Here is a 20,693-nt window from a genome sequence, read left to right as displayed (position 1 = left end):
CATGGGATTTTGTTTGTTTTGCAAAGCAGTTTTATTTTAAATGATTTCCGTGTATTTTATCAAATGTTAGGTACGTATTTTCTGCTACATTTAGCTTTCAACATTTAAGTCACTATTTGAAGGACTGTTTACTCTGTTTACTTTATTAATTTACGTTCCTGGTTTTATTGAGAATGATTAATTACTTTCCTGCAAATGGTTTTGTTTACATCGTGGAGCATATTTATGGTGTTATTTGAGACTCTTATTATGTCATTCCCGTTTACTAAATGAAAAAGAGACTCTTATTCTAAAAAGTATTTTAAAACACGCAACTTCCGCTCACAACGCCTTCTTATCTGCGCTCTACTTCCGCTTCTCCCCCACCTTGTGCGGTGCGAGAGAGAGCGCGTGTGCCACATAGCCTTGGCACACAATCTTATATAAAAAACCAAAAATACAAAAAAAAATTCACAAAACTGAAAAACACAAACAAAAAATCTACTTTTATTTCCGAATACCTCGGTGAAGCAGGATCCCCGTGCAGTTTGAGGAGCTTAACATCGCATCGGTTTGACTTCAGTAGGCCTAGGGAGAATTTTAATAATCGATACAGCGGACAATAAGGCGATTAATCGATACCGAACGCGTTTTAATTAGTCTTTAAAGCCTTTTTGCTTAGTGACCTTCTTACGGGAGTAAATCGAAAGATACGTGTGTGCGTTCGGGGCAGGTTTTCGGTTGTCGTGCTTCGTTAGTTTTTCTTTCGTTTTTCGCTCAGGAAGATGAATCCCAGCGCTCCCAGTTACCCGATGGCCTCTCTATACGTGGGTGATCTCCACCAGGATGTGACCGAGGCCATGCTGTACGAGAAGTTCAGCCCAGCCGGGCCCATCCTGTCCATTCGGGTGTGCAGGGACATGATGACCCGCCGCTCTCTCGGTTATGCCTACGTGAACTTCCAGCAACCCGCTGACGGTAAGGAAACACTTGATGTTTGGGTTATAAATACAACGACTGTGTCAAGTTCTCGTGATTTGCCTTTATAGTCAATCGTTCCAGCCGTCATTTCATATCCGCATGTTGCAGTGTTGATTAAGCACAAAAATGCAGTCTTGGCTGTTTAACGAGGTTTTGAGTACATCACACTAAACATGTGGCTAGAAATGTGAAACATCACAATTTGTGTTGAAACCTGTTTCTATATAGATCAGGACTAATCAATAATACACTTTGCGCCCAAAATATATTAAATATTTGCGTATATGTATATATAGTGTCTGTGTGTGTGTGTGTCTGTCTGTGTGTGTGTCTGTCTATGAGAGTGTGTGTCAGTGAGCGTTTGTGTGTCTGTCTGTCTGTATCTGTGTGTGTGTATGAGAGTGTGTGCGAGTCAGTGAGCGTTTGTGTGTGTGTCTGTATCTCTGTGTGTCTGTATCTCTGTGTGTCTGTATCTCTGTGTGTCTGTATCTCTGTGTGTCTGTATCTCTGTGTGTCTGTATCTCTGTGTGTGAGTCAGTGAGCGTTTGTGTGTGTGTGTCTGTATCTCTGTGTGTCTGTATCTCTGTGTGTCTGTATCTCTGTGTGTCTGTATCTCTGTGTGTCTGTATCTCTGTGTGTCTGTATCTCTGTGTGTCTGTATCTCTGTGTGTCTGTATCTCTGTGTGTCTGTATCTCTGTGTGTCTGTATCTCTCTGTGTGTGTATGAGAGTGTGTGTGAGTCAGTGAGCGTTTGTGTGTGTGTCTGTATCTCTGTGTGTCTGTATCTCTGTGTGTATGAGTGTGTGTGAGTCAGTGAGCGTTTGTGTGTGTGTCTGTATCTCTCTGTGTGTCTGTATCTCTCTGTGTGTCTGTATCTCTCTGTGTGTCTGTATCTCTCTGTGTGTCTGTATCTCTCTGTGTGTCTGTATCTCTGTGTGTGTCTGTATCTCTGTGTGTGTATGAGAGTGTGTGTGAGTCAGTGAGTGTTTGTGTGTGTGTGTGTGTGTGTATATACATACATACATACATACATACATACATATATATATATATATATATATATATATATATAATATTATATACACACACATACACTGGCAGCCAGAATGTTTGGAATAATGTACAGATTTTGCTGTTTCGGAAGGAAATTGGTACTTTTATTCACTAAAGTGTCATTCAGCTGATCACAAAGTATAGTCAGGACATTACTGATGTAAAAAACAGCACCATCACTATTTGAAAAAAGTCATTTTGGATCAAATCTAGACAGCAGCCATCACTCCAACACCTTATCCTTGAGTAATCATGATAAATTGATCATTTGGTACTAGAAAATCACTTGCCATTATATCAAACACAGTTTTTAAATGAAGCTTAACATTGTCTTTGTGTTTATGAGTTGCCACAGTATGCAATAGACTGGCATGTCTTAAGGTCAATATTAGGTCACAAATGGCAAAAAAAGAAACAGCTTCCTCTAGAAACTCATCAGTCAATCATTGTTTTGAAGAATGAAGACTATACAATGCTTTGATAGATTTCATACAAAGGTGTACACTACAGTCTTCAAAGACAAAGGACAACTGGCTCTAACAAGGACAGAAAGAGATGTGGAAGACCAGATGTACAACTAAACAAGAGGATAAGTACATCAGAGTCTCTAGTTTGAGAAATAGACGCCTCACATGTCCTCAGCTGACAGCTTCATTGAATTCTACCCGCTCAACACCAGTTTCATGTACAACAGTAAAGAGAAGACTCAGGGGTGCAGGCCTTATGGGAAGAATTGCAAAGAAAAAGTACACTTTTGAAACAGAAAAACAAAAGAAAAGGTTAGAGTGGGCAAAGAAACACAGACATTGGACAACAGATAATTGGAAAAGAGTGTTCTGGATCTTAACCCCATTGAGCTTTTGTGGGATCAGCTAGACTGTAAGGTGTGTGAGAAGTGCCCGACAAGACAGTCACATCTATGGCAAGTGCTACAGGAAGTGTGGGGTGAAATGTCACCTGAGTATCTGGACAAACTGACAGCTAGAATAACAAGGATCTGCAAAGCTCTTCTTTGAAGTAGTTTAAGAAGTTCTGAACATTATCATAATTTTTCATGTTATTAATGTCCTGAATGTACATTGTGATCAGTTGAATGCCACTTTGGTGAATAAAAGTAACAATTTCTTTCAATAAGAGCAAAATCTGTACATTATTCCAAACTTTTGGCCACCAGTTTATATGTATGTATTTATTTCTATTAGAGGTAGACCGATATATCAGTTTTACTGATTAATCGGTGCCGATAGTTGCTTTTTGGAACTATCAGTTATTGTCAAAAAACGATGCTTATACTTACCAATAGTTTTATTTTATTTCTCCATGTTCATTTGATAATTACAGTTTTTAAATTAAAGCACGGGCATGCAAAGAATTTTGACTAGGGGAAACGTCCCTCATCACCACATATATCATGTCTCCAGTATATTGTGAATAATAATATATAGGCTGTAAAAAGCTTAATTTGGTAAATATTAAATATAGAGCATTGTAACGGAGCCAAGTCTCCATTTTCAAAATAAGTGCCCCCATTGTGTATTTCAGGCTTTTTTTTTTTTGTGTGTGTGTGTGTGTGTGTTAAACGTTGTGTACCCAAACTTATTTGTTTCGTATTATTATTCGTGATAAAATACATCTGGAATTTTATTCATTTTGGACAGATTTAATATTGGCAAACTATAGTTTTGACAAGTCGTTTAGGACATCTACTTTGTGCATGATACGAGTAATTTTTCCAACAATTGTTTACAGACAGATTGTTTCACTTTTAATTGACTATATCACAATTCCAGTGGGTCAGAAGTTTACATACACTAAGTTAACTGTGCCTTTAAGCAGCTTGGAAAATTCCAGAAAATGATGTCAAGCCTTTAGCCAATTAGCTTCTGATAGGAGGTGTACTGAATTGGAGGTGTACCTGTGGATGTATTTTAAGGCCTACCTTCAAACTCAGTGCCTCTTTGCTTGACATCATGGGAAAATCAAAAGAAATCAGCCAAGACCTCAGAAAAAACATTTTGAACCTCCACAAGTCCGGTTCATCCTTGTGAGCAATTTCCAAACACCTGAAGGTACCACGTTCATCTGTACAAACAATAGTACGCAAGTATAAACACCATGGGACCACACAGCCATCATACCGCTCAGGAAGGAGACGCATTCTGTCTCCTAGAGATGAACGTAGTTTAGTGCGAAAAGTGCAAATCAATCCCAGAACAACAGCAGAGGACCTTGTGAAGATGCTGGAGGAAACAGGTAGACAAGTATCTATATCCACAGCAAAATGAGTCCTATATTGACATAACCTGAAAGGCTGCTCAGCAAGGAAGAAGCCACTGCTCCAAAACCCCCATAAAAAAGCCAGACTACAGTTTGCAAGTGCACATGGGGACAAAGATCTTACTTTCTGGGGAAATGTCCTCTGGTCTGATGAAACAAAAATTGAACTGTTTGGCCATAATGACCATCGTTATGTTTGGAGGAAAAAGGGTGAGGCTTGCAAGCTGAAGAACACCATCCCAACCGTGAAGCATGGGGGTGGCAGCATCATGTTGTGGGGGTGCTTTGCTGCAGGAGGGACTGGTGCACTTCACAAAATAGATGGCATCATGAGGAAGGAAAATTATGTGGATATATTGAAGCAACATCTCAAGACATCAGCCAGGAAGTTAAAGCTCGGTCGCAAATGGGTCTTCCAAATGGACAATGACTCCAAGCATACCTCTAAAGTTGTGGCAAAATGACTTAAGGACAACAAAGTCAAGGTATTGGAGTGTCCATCACAAAGCCCTGACCTCAATCCGATAGAACATTTGTGGGCAGAACTGAAAAAGCGTGTGCGAGCAAGGAGGCCTACAAACCTGACTCGGTTACACCAGTTCTGTCTGGAGGAATGGGACAAAATTCCAGCAACTTATTGTGAGAAGCTTGTGGAAGGCTCCCCAAAACATTTGACCCAAGTTAAACAATTTAAAGGCAATACTAACAAAGTGTATGTAAACTTCTGACCCACTGGGAATGTGATGAAAGAAATAACAGCTGAAATAAATCATTCTCTCTACTATTATTCTGACATTTCACATTCTTAAAATAAAATAGTGATCCTAACTGACCTAAGACAGGGAATGTTTTCTATGATTAAATGTCAGGAATTGTGAAAAACTGAGTTTAAATGTATTTGGCTAAGATGTATGTAAACTTCTGACTTAAACTGTATTAGAGGTCGACCGATAATTAAGGTGGTGGAAAAGGCCGATAACCAATTAATCGGCTAATAGTTTTTAAAATCGATTCATAGAATGTTACAACATTTTCCAAGTCACATAAGAACAGAAATGGAGGCCAGAGTACAAAATGAATAAAATCCCAGATGTTTTTCAACCAAAATCTCTATAAATAGGAAAAAGAGATTGGGCGCATACTTTTAACACTAAACAAGCTTGAAATACACACAGGGGACTCTTATTTTGAAGTGAAGACTTGGCTCCATTACAATGCTCTATATTTAATCTTTACCAAATTAAGCTTTTTGTAGCCTATATATTAAATTATTCACATTATGAAGTTGGAGACACAATGTGTGTGCTGGCGAGGGATGTTTCAATATAGAAAATGTTTTTTTTTGCATTATTTTTTTTTTTTTTTGCATGTCCTCGCATTCATTTTACAATTTGATTTTCAGAGGAACGTGGAGGAATAAAAAAAAAAAAAAAACTTTCGACAGCTATTGCTGTAGATATTTGCCAATAACCGTTAGTTTCAAAAAATCCTTGTTTGCTGAAGTCACGTGACTTGGCCAAATTGACACGCGCTCCGAAGCATTGGTTCGAAACAAATTATTCATAAAGGTTTCGAAGCTTCATGAAGCATGGTTCGAAGCGCCCATCACTATCGGCACTGATTAATCTGTGAAACCGATATATCGGTCTACCTCCTAATATATGTAGATATTTATAAATGTATGTAAACCGATCAGCCACAACATTAAAACCACCTGCCTAATATCATGTAGGTCCCACTCGTGCCGCCAGAACAGCTCTGACCCGCTGAGGCATGGACTCCACATGACATCTGAAGGTGTCCTGTGGTATCTGATCAAGATGTTAGCAGCAGATCCTTTAAGTCCTGTAAGTTTCAAGGTGGGGCCTCCATGTATCAGACTTGTTGGTCCAGCACATCCCATAGATGCTCAATCGGACTGAGATCTGGGGAATTTGGAGGCCAAGTCAACACCTTGAACTATTTGTCATGTTCCTCAAACTATTCCTGAACAATATCCTGTTGAAAGAGGCTACTGCCATCAGGGAATACCGTTGCCATGACGGGGTGTACATGGTCTGCAACAATCTTTAGGTAGGTGGTACGTGTCAAAGTAACATCCACATGAATGCCAGGACTCAAGGTGTCCCAGCAGAACATTGCCCAGAGCATCACACTTCCTACGCCAGCCTGCCTTCTTCCCATAGTGCATCCTGCTGCCATCTCTTGCCCAGGTAAACGACATACACGCACCCGGCCGGCCACATGATCTAAAACCAAACGTGATTCATCAGACCGGGCCATCTTCCATCGCTCCATGGTCCAGTTCTGATGCTCACGTCCCCATTGTAGCCGCCTTCGGCGGTGGACAGGGGTCAGCATGGGCGCTCTGACCGCTTCTGACACCTTTCTGTCATGGCCAGCATTAAGTCTTTCAGCAATTTGTGCTATAGTAGCTCTTCTGTGGGATCGGACCAGACGGGCTAGCTTTCGTTCCCCATGCGCATCAGTGAGCCTTGGGCGCCCGTGACCCTGTCGCCGGTTCACCGGTTGTCCTTCCTTGCACTGCTTTTGGTAGGTACTAACCACTGCATACCGGGAACACCCCTCAAGACCTGCTGTTTTGGAGATGCTCTGACCCAGTTGTCTAGCCATCACAATTTGGCCCTTGTCAAAGTCACTCAGATCCTTACGCATGCCCATTTTTCCTGCTTCTAACACATGAAATTCAAGAACTGACTGTTCACTTGATGCCTAATATATCCCACCCCTTGACAGGTGCCATTGTAACGAGATACTCAATGTTGTTCACTTCACCTGCCAGTGGTTTTAATGTTGTGGCTGATCAGTGTGTGTGTGTGTGTGTGTGTGTGTGTGTGTGTGTGTGTGTGTGTGTGTGTGTGTGTGTGTGTGTTTATACATGATGAATGACCAGATGTGCATGTTTCTTATAGATATTCTAAGTATTCCAAAGTAATAGGCCTACATATTTTCACATCTAACGTGGGATGAGGGTGTTCATAACAATGTATATGAAGTCAGCGCTGTTATAAATGAATTATGCTTTGCTTTTTTTGCTTTTGAAATGAGATATGATCAAACCGAACACACCAAGGGGTCGTATTGCTCATTCAAGACTTACACAAGTGTTTTTATTTTTGATACCAAGTTGGTCCCAATGAGATTTGGGTATCTTTTACGAGAGAGATCTGGCAAAGAAAGGCAGCAACCAAATAAAAACCGTATAGAATATAAATGCATAAATCAACATATGTTTTGTAGTTTAATGAAAAGTGAAGAATCGCCATTGTGATTTCTGTAAGATAAATTTACTATGAAGCATATTTTTCTGGACTGTCCTGCTTTTAATACCACTAGAGCCCTGTTTTATGTAGAAAGTTCTTTAATGGATGTTTTTAAAAAGCCAGCAGTTTTCTTATATTGTTTTTATTGCGATGTTGTAATAACATGGTATTGGCCACCTCTATCATCAAATAAAAAGATTCTGAACGCTGCTGGCCCAGATTAAAGGAGATCAAATAATTGACTGTTTTTCACTTTATTACTAGTTTTTACAGTTTTGTCAGGATTAATATTAAAGGTAATCTGGCTAGCAGTCGTAACCAGAATACTGTAATACTAATGTTTTGTAAACTCGACCCGTTTCAGCCGAGCGCGCTTTGGACACCATGAACTTCGACGTGATCAAGGGCAGACCCGTCCGGATCATGTGGTCCCAGCGAGACCCCTCACTGCGCAAGAGTGGTGTTGGGAACATCTTTATTAAGAACCTGGACAAGTCCATTGACAACAAGGCCCTTTACGATACATTCTCCGCCTTTGGAAACATCCTCTCCTGCAAGGTAATAAAGACGAGTGTGACGTGGGTTTGTAGTGCATGTTTACAGCAGTTCTGTTCATTAACACAAGCTTTAACTGTGAACACTGCCGTTTGATGCTTGTGCTCGTTGTTGTACTTCTGAAGGTGGTTTGTGATGAGAATGGATCTAAAGGATACGGCTTTGTGCACTTTGAAACCCACGAGGCTGCAGAGAGAGCCATTGAGAAAATGAACGGCATGTTGCTCAATGATCGCAAAGTGTAAGTGTGACTTTAAAAAGGGAATCAGAGTTTATCTTGCACGTCTGAAATTATTTGATTAACTGCATCATATTATGTGGTTGTTGGTTTGAAGTGGCAAATCATTGGGTCACCCCAAAATCAAAATAAATAGTTTTTCTTTAAGGAAACAAATCTTTTTTGCATTTGACAATTTCCATTATAATTCTCATTACTGTAATGCACAAAAGTCAGTAATGGGGAAAACTGTATTTTATCATGATAAATTAAACATGGTAACTTACTGTAAACTACTGTATTACACTACAATAACAAAGCTTTGAGGAAAATGTGATGAATTGTCATTAAAAAAAATCTTAATGGTCATAAAATAGGCACATTTTAAGCAGCTAAACTTTACATTTTGATATGTTTTCATAAGATTTACCCACTTAGTTGGTCACACAAGGTCTGAATAATTAAAGGATTTTTTTTTAACATTAAAGGTTTGTCGGTCGCTTCAAGTCTCGCAAGGAGCGCGAGGCGGAGATGGGCGCCCGTGCCAAAGAGTTCACCAATGTTTACATCAAGAACTTCGGAGACGACATGGACGATGAGAAGTTGAAGGAGATATTCGGCAAGTTTGGTGTGTATTTTGCTGGTGGTAAAATGTTTTCGACTCGGCGAGTTGAATTGTATCTTTGATGTTTTGCGTGTTATTTCAGGTCCAGCGTTGAGTATTCGCGTCATGACCGATGACGGCGGCAAATCGAGAGGCTTTGGTTTTGTCAGCTTTGAGCGGCATGAGGACGCCCAGAGAGTGAGTGAATGTGATGATGTCTGAAATATTGTAATTGTCACTTTAAGGTTCGGTGTTCCGTTGAATTTGACGTGCTTTCCTCTGGTCCTTAGGCCGTGGATGAGATGAACGGGAAAGAGCTGAACGGGAAGCAGGTGTACGTGGGCCGCGCTCAGAAGAAAGGAGAACGACAGACAGAGCTCAAGCGCAAATTTGAGCAGATGAAGCAGGACCGCATGACCCGCTACCAGGTAACATGACCAATAAAGTATTCATAATGAATTTAAAGACATTTTGAGTTTCACTATTATATTATGTTTAAAGAAAACAGAAATAATAAACATGTCTCTGTGGTTTTGAATTGACCTGCTAATTGAATGTCCAGTCACATTTTAAAGCTCAAATAAGGGAATTTTCAGGGAACATATAAATGCCATCAACAAATGCAAATGTGTCATTTAGTGTGAGCCGCACCGCGGATGTCAACCAGAGCAGCTCCTGTCCGGAAGAGCGCATGAAGCGAAACTCCCGCGGAAATATAAACAAATATGAACTTTAGTGAACACAAAGCGCTTCAGTTTAAACGATCGTCTAATGGCAAATGTTCCTGGGCATAACTGGGTCATATATGCAGTGTTTGACACACAGTGATACAGAGGATGAGACATGTTTTTTTTATTTTTCTTCCCAATTTTGGAATGCCCAATTCCCAATGCGCTCTAAGTCCTCGTGGTGGCGTAGTGACTCGCCTCAATCCGGGTGGCAGAGGACGAATCTCAGTTGCCTCCGCGTCTGAGACCGTCAATCCGCGCATCTTATCACGTGGCTTGAGCCATATATATAGATAGATAGATATAGATATATACTGTGTGTGTATACTGTGTATATATATATATATATATATATATATATAGATAGATAGATATAGATATATACTGTGTGTATATACTGTGTGTGTGTGTATATATATATATATATAGATATATATATATATATATATATATATATATATATATATATATATATAGATATATAGATAGATAGATATAGATATATACTGTGTGTATATACTGTGTGTGTATAGATATAGAGATATAGATATGTGTATATATAGAGATATAGATATATAGATAGATAGATATAGATATATACTGTGTGTGTGTGTATAGATATATATATATATATATATTGAAATCACTGCACAGTTTTATTTCAGTAATCTTCCTTATAATATTTTGACTGTCCTGTTTCTTTTTCTTCACAGATTAATGTAGAGGCATGCATATCATATACATATATTTTTTTCTTCATATTTATTATATAATTTGTCTATTACAGCATGTCATATTTAAAATCTGAGATGCCTTTTTGCCTTCTAAAAACAAATATAATAATTATCATATAGATTTTAAAATTATTACAAAGTTTACTATTTATTCTCAAGAGGACAGAACAATAATATATTACACATAACAGAGTGCTAATGGCATATTTAACCCGTAAAGCCTAATAAGTTCAACAAAGTAATTAAAAAGCATCTATTATGGTTTTCAAACGTGCCTAATTTTGTTTTAAAGGTCTCATACAATAGATTTACATGCATCCAAGGTCAAAAAAGACTTTAATTTGCTCATAATTTAAATTGCAGCATTACCTTTATTTCCCAGTGTCGTTCAATGATCCATTCTAAAGGATTCATTCTAAACTCCTCCTTTCAGAGAGCATACTCTGCTCTGATTGGTCAGATGTCCCAGTCTGTTGTGATTGGTCTACCGCTTAGTGTAGTGTTTGAGGGCGGGTCAAAATTACGTAGGTTAGTACAGGAAGTAAGTCTGGAATTACTAACGACTCGTTTCAGGTGTTCAGAATCGTTTCTTTCTTTTGGGAGTCAATAACTCCATTTGTCGTGCACTTTGATTTTTGAAACTTTGCAGACTTCTTTACATTCACAAACAGCTATATAACACACTACGTGAAAGGTGATATTTGAAAAACCATAATAGGTGCTCTTTAACTTAAACACAGTGCTTTGAAACAATGATAGGCTAGTTTTATAAAGCAAATATTTATTGTCAAAAACTTTAATTATAATGTTAACGTGAACATTTAAAATAAGCTGTCGTTTATCCCAACATCATGCAAGTCCACCATTTTTTAATTGACCGATTTAAAACATTAAAACCATTTATTTTCACAATAACCACTAGATGGTGCCATATACATGTGAAATGTACATATGACTGAAACAGGAGCCGTCAAACATTGTGTATCATATTTAATACAAATGGTATTATAGGGTTAAAATAACGTGAAAGTGAAGAAATTAGGACAGAAATGTTTTATTATTGCATACTATAATATTTTATATTATATATATTTTTAATGCATTCCAAAATCAGTGTAAATGTAAAATTGACTGAAAAGTGACATATTTTAAGTATTTAGAAATATTTTGATATTTAAAACATAATTTTTTTTGAAGTCATTCATATAGTTATAAAGCCTTAAAAGGAAGTCTTGTATCCCTATTTTATTATTTGATTTGTATATTTGAAGTTAAATATGTAAATGTGTATGAAGCACACATGCACCTTAAGAAATGACAATTTATATGACAGTTAATCATAAAAGCCCTAAGAGACAATTAATCATTTGCCAAATGTCATAAACGTGACAGCCCTGTTTAACTTCTTTGTACAAAGTGACGTATTTCTTTACACCCATTGAAACGCACAGGATGCTGCTTAAAAACATTGTGCATTAATATGTTGCAGCGTTATTTTTTTCTCGTCCTAATTGCATCACTGGTGTAATTAAAATAGTTAATTGTCACAATGCATATTTTTGTATCAGTATTGTAATCTTGTCAAAATATGCAATACACTACTGCTAAACGTGTCCTGAGTTACCTGAGTGTTTGAATGATCTCACTGGTGTTCGTCTTTTTCAACAGGGAGTGAATCTCTACGTAAAAAATCTGGACGACGGCTTAGACGACGAACGTCTGCGTAAAGAATTCTCTCCATTTGGCACCATCACAAGCGCTAAGGTATAAACGAGTTTATTTACAAAACATTTCTGTAAAACTGGCCTCAAGTGTTAAACGTCTCACTGAAATACATCTGTTTTATCATTTCAATCAGGTGATGATGGAGGGCGGCCGCAGTAAAGGTTTTGGATTCGTTTGCTTCTCTTCTCCTGAAGAGGCCACTAAAGCAGTGACTGAAATGAACGGACGTATCGTTGCCACAAAGCCGCTGTACGTGGCCCTGGCGCAGAGGAAGGAAGAGCGTCAGGCCCATCTCACCAGCCAGTACATGCAGAGGATGGCAAGCGTCAGAGCTGTGCCAAACCCTGTCCTCAACCCATACCAGCCCACGCCACCATCTGGGTACTTCATGGCTGCCATTCCACAGGTCAGAAATCGGTATCCGGTTATGTAAAACCTGCTATTATCGTTGTACAATCGGAACCATATTTTTTGATTGTGGTCTTGTTTCGACTGAGCCCTCAATGCATGTCATATGTGTCACAGCCTCAGAATCGTGCCGCATACTACCCCGCCAGTCAGCTCGCACAGCTCCGCCCTAGCCCTCGCTGGACTTCGCCGGGAGTACGCCCTCAGCGTGAGTATCTCCGCCTACATTTCCTCCCAAAACACATACCGCCGTTTAATTAATCCTTGTTTTCATTGCAGATTTCCAGAACATGCCCAACGCGATCAGGACTTCAGCGCCCCGTCCACAGACTTTCGGTGCGGTGCGGCCCCCATCCAACCAGATCCCCCGCATGATCACCTCGCAGCGCATGAGTGAGTGAACAGCCCTGCAGTAATGCATTCTAGAAACATGCGTCCACTGTTGACGTGTCTAAGTTGTCTGTTTACCCGTCAGACTCTCAGGCTATGGGTCCTCGACCACCAGCTGGGGGCGCAGCGACGGGTACAGCTCCAGTGAGAGTGCCGCAGTACAAGTATGCACCTGGAGTTCGCAACCCACAGCAGCACATGCCCACTCAACAGCAAGTGCCCATGCAGCAGGTATGAGAGAAACACTGAAACACTGGTGCTAGTTTTCCTTTCAGTGGTTTCTGTTGCTGTAAGGTATCTTAGACCCCGTTTAAACCTGGTGTTTACATTCTCAAATGCTTCTATATCTGCTTGTGTGCGATTAGGAGAGGACGCACAAGTGGCGCAACTGAGGGGATGCGTGTGATGAAACATGAGCACCCATATTGACAGATTTATTTGGCTGCGTTGATGAGCAGTCTTGTCCCAACAGTTTCTTGATTCGTTTAATTGCTCTTTGCAAGAATTGTGGCTTGCTCCGTATGTGAAAATGTGCACTGTATGTCCGCAGCGCTTTGCAACGTGGTTCCCTCATGCTTTAAAATTTTTATTTTCAGTTTAGCGTAATTCCAAACATATTTAAATGCAAATACAGAGGACACAGTTTGTGGATTGAATTTTCCATATAACAAGTGCAACGGCAATCATGTGATCGACAAAGTCTCGCTCGTCCCCCGTGATTTAATTGTCATCCAAACGCGTGAGTTTTATCACAGAGGAGCCATGAAAATGTACTTTTACAGGCGTCACCCTGAGAAACAATTGCCGTCCAAATAGGGCTTGAGAAACACACATTTCCCTAACCACCTCAGGGAAAGGTAGTCCCGTCCGAATAGGGCTAAAGATAAAAATTCTCATTTACTCACCCTCATGTCATCCCAGATGTGTATGACTTTCTTTCTTCTGCAGAACACAAATGAAGATTTTTAGAAGAATATCTCAGTTCAGTAAGTCCATACAATGCAAGTGAATGGTGACCAGAACTTTAAAGCTCAAACAAGCACATAAATGCAGCATAAAAGTAACAAATAAGACTCCAGTGTTTTAATCCATGTCTTCAGAAGAAATATGATCGGTGTGGGTGAGAAACAGAGCAATATTTAACTCCTTTTTTTACTATAAATCTCCACTTTCACTTTCAGATGTGAAAGTGAAACTAAACGGACACCACCTGTGACTTTCAGATGCGAAAGTGGAGATTTAGCGTAATAAAAGGACTTAAATATCGATCTGTTTCTCACCCACACCTATCATATGACTTCTAGAGACATGGATTAAACCACTGGATTACTTTTATGTTTCCTTTATGTGCTTTTTTTGAGCTTCAAAGTTCACTTGCATTATATGGACCTACAGAGCTGAAATATTCTTCTAAAAATCTTCATTTGTGTTCAGCAGAAGAAAGAAAGTCAAACACATCTGGGATGGCATGAGGGTGAATAAATGATGAGAGAATTTTACTTTTTTGGGGGGGTGAATTATCCCTTTAATCTCACTTTAAATGTAATTTTTTGAGCAGAATGCTCTTTTTAGTTGAGCTCCTGTATAAACTGAAGTTTGTGCTTTATGCTGTATTCATTTATCAGATATTTTGATCTGAAACGGCTTGTTGTAGCATACGCTTACATTTGTTCAAATGTTCTGTTGAAGGGACATTTTGCTCAGTGTCAGATGTCACGGATCGTAATATCAGCTGTAAACTGGGCTCATTATCTTTAGAAATTGTGAGTGGATGTACATAAATTCAGGTGTACTAAAATAAATAAAAATGTGCCCCCCTCCAGCCTGCGGTCCATGTTCAGGGTCAGGAGCCTCTGACTGCGTCCATGCTGGCTGCCGCCCTGCCACAGGAACAGAAGCAGATGCTGGGTGAGTATTTTTCTAATCTCTATATATAAGAGTATTGCTTGTTTAACTAAGAAGGGTTTATTTTATATTCCATGTAACATGGCGGACATTATGATAAAACAGTGGAGGTGCTCACACGTGTTTCTCTCGTCTCAGGTGAGCGCCTGTTCCCGCTCATTCAGAACATGCATCCCAGTCTGGCTGGAAAAATCACTGGAATGTTGTTGGAGATTGACAACTCTGAACTGCTGCATATGCTGGAGTCACCAGAGTCACTGCGGTCAAAGGTCAGGGGTCACATGATCACATCCACCCGACATCTGATTTAACCCACAACCGGTGTTTAGTATCAAGTCTTTGTATTTGTTTAGGTACAATTGTATAACTGTAACTCATATGGGCACTATTAGTGTGAATCTCACAAAACATAGTGCATAGAAGTGTCTACTTCTGATTGAAAATAAAGCCTACTTCTAAGACTATTAAGAGTTTTTGCATTGAAATGCTCAGTAGTGATTCTAATTCTTGTAAAAATGTGCTTAATTGTCACAAAAGTGTCAATGCAAAAATTCTTAATGGGTTTAAAACTGCCAGCAGGTCCAAAGGGGGCGCTATATCACGAAAAATGTTTACGTTTAAAACGGTAAAGTCCCCGTATACATAAGTCAGGCATATGAGGTATCATTTGAAAGCTTAGAATCTGAACTTTTCATTGATAACATAAATACAGAAGTGACGGTTACTTAATATAACAAAAAAGGCTTCAGAACATTCATGTTGAAAAGTAGCGCAACCCTAGAGCTAATGGGTAGAAGTGTGTGTGTGTGTGTGTATATATATATATATATATATATATATATATATATATATGACAATAAAAGTCCTTCACATAGCACATAAATAGACAAGTCATATATCAAATGAAAGCTCTCACTCTCAGGATTGTGACTGTACAGTTTATTTTGTTGCACTAATACCACAGATCGAAAGATGTTCAAAATAATCACAAAGTGAAATGATTTCTGTAAGTCATCAAATACAAACATCTATTTTATGCTCCAATAACTGCTGCTATAAGTCCCAAATAGCCAAAAAAAAAACAAAAAAAAACATTTATATCTGCTTTTACTCATCTGTGAGCTTGCTTGTGTGAATAATCTAATGTTATATCATAGATGTCCAGAATAAAATATGCCATCCAGAAGAAAAGGCATGCAAAACAAATCATCAGAAATGTTTTCGACTATTGATGATAAAATTATAAAATTTGATATAACAAAGGGGAGGATATCATCTTTCTAATGACACCTAGATTGATCTTGTAGTCCACTCAGAGGCCGAGATATTCAATGAAATAATGAGGGTGGTGCTTGAACTGAAAATTAGACTGAATGTCTATGGACGAGCACATCTGTGAGGGATAAAATGCGTTAGAGCGCCACCTACATTTCAGATCTGTATATTGTGATGGAATGTGATAGGGTTCGTACAAGGTGCTTGGAGTGCTTGAATTTGGCTTTTTCAAATTTAAGTCCTGGAAAACCCTTGAAAATTGCAATTTTCACCAGGAGATGCTTATAAAGTTCTTGAATTAGAGAAAATCGTAAAATACGTTGCTTAAATCATTGAATAAATGAAATGTATTTATTTCGGGAAAACATGATAACAGACCTCTAGACCACTGCTGAAGCAGTGCATAGACGGCGCTGTCACGTGACACCTGTTACTTTTGGCAGCGCTGTTCAGAATGGGCCAATCACAATCAAGTGTTGCTGGAGGATTAAAAAAATATATATTTTATAGATACTGCTGTGTCAGATTTAACAAATATGAATCCTTGCAACTATCAGTTTTAATGACAAATTACTCTCCAGAGTGAAACAATGAGATGAGATGTAAAACGTTCTGAGATTTGAATGCCGATCAATGGAGGATTCAGTTTTGTGAGCCGTCTAGCGCCCCCTGCTGTAAAGAAAAGCTTTGTGTCTCATAAAATGTTATTTCTGACAACATTTGGGTCAGTATCAAAATATGTGGACAAACATGTCCCTTGACTTTTAGTCATTTTTTTAGTCATGGAAAAAAAGCTTTCAAAAAGCCAATAAAAAATAATAATAAATATAGCTGCAAGCAGCAATACGGATTCCTCAAAACTGCAAATTATTTAAAAATTGACATGGTAGAGACATTTATGTCACATGTATACAACATTTCAAAGCAGTTGTAGCAATGGCTGATTTTGTAGCATTACCATTGGACAAGAGTATACTTGCATAATAGTAAAATATTTATAGTGGAAATGTTGAAATCAGCAGAGACCAGTTTATTAGCTTGGGTCAGATTTGGCTCTAATTCCATCATCTTTTCACATATCATGGTGAAAATTAGCAGAGTAGTACAGAGTGATGTCATCTTGAAGCCTGTTATGTTTGAAAAACCTTCCGTCAAAATGGCGTTCGATTTATGGACAGATATTGAGACAATGTGGACATTTACATAAATGCACACCTTTCAGCCATTTTGGATTATATTCCTTTTTGCTAAATATCAAACTGAAAGACATGTATCCTACACATACATACCGAGTTTCAAGTCAATTGGAGCTATGGTTCAGGAGGAGTAGATATTTGTAGTTTTGGACGAATTTGTGTTGTACAGGAAAATCCATCATGGCGGACTTTATGGGTTCTAGAGGCTTTTTTGTTCCTCGTGAGAAATGAGGTATATATACCAGGTTTCAGAAATTTGGGACTTATGGGGTGGAAATGGCATCACTTTGAAAAGTGACAAATTGGGGCGTGGCCTGTAGTGCCACACGGGCTCATGTGGGCCATTTTTGGTGTGGTAGTTACTCGTGGCCTGTAGTATCAATGTGCCAAATTTCAAAACTTTTTACCAAGGAGATCTTGAGTTATTGGGCAATTTAGAGCTACAGGAATAATAATAATAAGAAAAATACTAACAAAAACAATAGGTTTCCTCCTCTTGGAGGAATCCTAATTAAAAGGTGTCATTCTATAACCTAACCTTTAATGATATGAAATGGCTTGACTCTGTTTTGCAAATTTTTAGAAAATATATTTGAAATTGTCATTTGCCTGAAATTCTTTTCCCCTTCATCTGGTACCCCACTTCTGACATGTTATTTATGTGTTTATTTTGTACTTATTTTTAATACAAGCATTAGTGCAAGGCCAAACAAGTGTGTAAAAAAACAAAACAAATGTATAAATAATAATTTAAAAAGAATGTTTGTCCCTTGATTTCATGGCATTGGAGTTATCAATGTTAAAACTTTTTTATAAAAAAAAAAAAAAAATTGTGGGAAATATTTTTTAAGGTCAAAGTTCAGAGGCTGCTTAAATAGCATATAGTGATTTTTCCCAGCATGTTAAGTGATTAATTCACATTTTAACTAATATTTTCACACACAGATATTTGGTGTTGTACCCCACTGAACCCTCATTAGTGTTAACTTCATTCGTGAAACAATTAAATAATAAAAGAAATAACCGCCAAATTGTCCTTTATGAATAAGAATAATGTCAACATGTTACAGAATATTTTTTATAATATATATAAAATATGTTTACAGACACAGTTATTCGCTTGTGTTTGCGGATGCGGTTACGCGCTTGTGTTTGCGGACGCGGTTACGCGCTTGTGTTTGCGGACGCGGTTACACGCTTGTGTTGGATTGTGAAGTGCGTTTTAAAGGAGCACGCTGTAATTGAACATCAGTTTCATCATGAATGAATCAAGAACTGTTAATGTGTAGTTAAAGATGCACATTGAGATGTTGTACTTGTAATAAGTGATTAACTTTAAAATATTTTAATTAAATTGAAAAAAAAAAGAATTAGTTTTAATGACATCTCGAGCATAGTCCTTAAAAACAAATAAAGTCCTTGAATTGAACTTTGAAGCATCTGTGCGATTGCTGGGTAGAGAAATATTTTTTCTAGTGCTTTCTGCCACCTAGTGGAATAAAATGAGACTTTTCAAAGTGAGAGAGTGAACAGAACCAGAATTACATGTTTACAAAGTTTTTTTTTTAATTTTTTTTATTCTGTTTATTAAGGAGTATGAACATACAATAATATTTATGAATAATTGGAGTCTTTATTTTGACGGTTCTCTGAAAAATGCCAAATCTTTTGCAGTTAGTCCACAGTATGTGAATTGAGCTTTTAAATATGAGTGTGAAAAATTGCGGGCGGCAGCCCAAATCTGTCTCTTATAGTGTAACACAAAAAAAACCAAAATTGCAACATGTATTTAAAGTGTATATAGGTAAACCCCGAGGTATGTGTGTGTTTTTTTTGGAAGTGCAAAAAAAAAAAAAAAAAAAAAAAGTCTTTTAAAATCTAAGTTTACTATCACAGGATATCTATTTGTTTATTACAAGAGAAATTAGTACTATATTCATACAAATAAACACTATCAGGTTGATTTTCTGTGCAACAATGAATTAATCAACAATGGTGAATTATCGGTATCTCATATGCGTGTACACATACATATTACACATGTTATTTGTTCCTCAAGGTGGCGCTGTTGTTTCAGTAATTGACTTGATTTACTTTTGACACTGATATTTGATGAAGAAACATCATGGAAGTGTAAACTATAGCAAGTTTAACACATGAACAGTATATGACATTTGCGTGTACTAATGAAATTGTCAATTGTGCGTCTATTTAGACTCGAAGTGCCTGAGAAAATACATACGTGTAGATTACGTGTAGCTCAATATGTGTTAGACAGTCAGTTGCGTCTCATGAAATTTCAGTGTGAAAATAATCAATTCTGTTCTACATTTGTTGCATCATCTATTTGATATATGAAAAATAAAACATCAAAATATATCTTATTTATTTTCTAATTGTCTTGAAAATATTTGGAAAATTTGACACACACTGGGCATTTTGTTCATTTTTGATAGATGTACGTGCCGGGTCTCTAAAGACCCGAAAATTACCATGCATTTAACGGATAAAGGGTTAATTTTTATGCCTTTTTATTTTTGTGTGTGTGTGTCAGGATTGGCATTTTTCACGAACAGTTTTACATTATTTGATCCGTCTGTTATGTTTGAATCATCAGTTATTAAATAATTGTGTTTATTCCAGGTGGATGAAGCCGTTGCTGTGCTACAGGCTCATCAGGCCAAAGAAGCTGCCCAGAAATCAGTCCCTAGTCCTGCTGTACCGGCCGTTTAAGACCAGGTGACATTTGAATGCTGGTTTATGTTGGTAATAAGTTTTTAAGAGTGTTTATTTTTTCTGCTTGACTTTGATTTGGATTATTTTCTTTAACGCCCCTATTTTTGTTTTCAGAATGATTATGGACCTGACTTCAACAAGAGGGGAAGCATTGGAAAAATAATAAATATTGGAAAAACAGAAAAAATACAAATTCACCCAAGTAATTTGCCAGGTTAAGAAACTAAATCTTGACCTTGATTATATTGAGAAAAAAAAAAAAAAAAAGGAAAACTTTTAATTTTGAAAATTCCAAAACATTCCTTTTCTTTTTATTCCTTTTAATTGAATGCTCAATGTCAATTGTGTTCTTGCAGTTGATAGCTGAACATTTGGAAAAAGTACATTGGATTAAACTTCTTGAATAAATAAAACGTTAAACATTTATCATTGTTTGTTTTTATTGAATTTAAGATTCTGACTGTGGCAAAAATTAAACGACAGCGTGTGCCGTGTTAAAAGTTCTGGACTCGAGTCAATAGAGAAGTTGAAAAATTGACATGGTGTTTTCAGCCATTGCTATCAGTCTGTAGGAATAGTTGAGGGAATCTTATGAAACATGTCTAGGTTATATTTCACTCCAAAGATGAAAAATATTGTATATATA

General features: G+C 37.8%; 1 protein-coding gene across 2 annotated transcripts; it reads left to right on the top strand.

Annotated features, from left to right (window-relative positions):
• Positions 1-356: 356 nt before the first annotated feature.
• Positions 357-20,471, top strand: LOC127453642 (polyadenylate-binding protein 1A). 2 transcript variants are annotated; one of them, XM_051720195.1, is made up of 15 exons: positions 357-957; positions 7,939-8,132; positions 8,255-8,370; positions 8,835-8,965; positions 9,054-9,148; positions 9,241-9,378; positions 12,081-12,176; positions 12,271-12,543; positions 12,663-12,753; positions 12,825-12,938; positions 13,021-13,166; positions 14,759-14,843; positions 14,979-15,109; positions 19,955-20,050; positions 20,162-20,471. In XM_051720195.1, exons 1-14 carry the CDS (start codon positions 765-767, stop codon positions 20,042-20,044), a joined length of 1,893 nt encoding a protein of 630 aa, XP_051576155.1. In that variant the 5' UTR covers positions 357-764; the 3' UTR covers positions 20,045-20,050; positions 20,162-20,471. The 2 variants fall into 2 exon arrangements, with proteins under 2 accessions (XP_051576155.1, XP_051576154.1); XM_051720194.1 differs by having other exon boundaries at positions 8,835-8,974.
• Positions 20,472-20,693: the final 222 nt, after the last annotated feature.

Source organism: Myxocyprinus asiaticus, chromosome 16, assembly GCF_019703515.2.
Source record: "Myxocyprinus asiaticus isolate MX2 ecotype Aquarium Trade chromosome 16, UBuf_Myxa_2, whole genome shotgun sequence".
In the NCBI taxonomy this organism is placed as follows: domain Eukaryota; kingdom Metazoa; phylum Chordata; class Actinopteri; order Cypriniformes; family Catostomidae; genus Myxocyprinus; species Myxocyprinus asiaticus.
The sequence above is the reverse complement of the archived record's forward strand: the minus strand, read 5'-3'. Positions and strand labels throughout refer to the sequence as shown.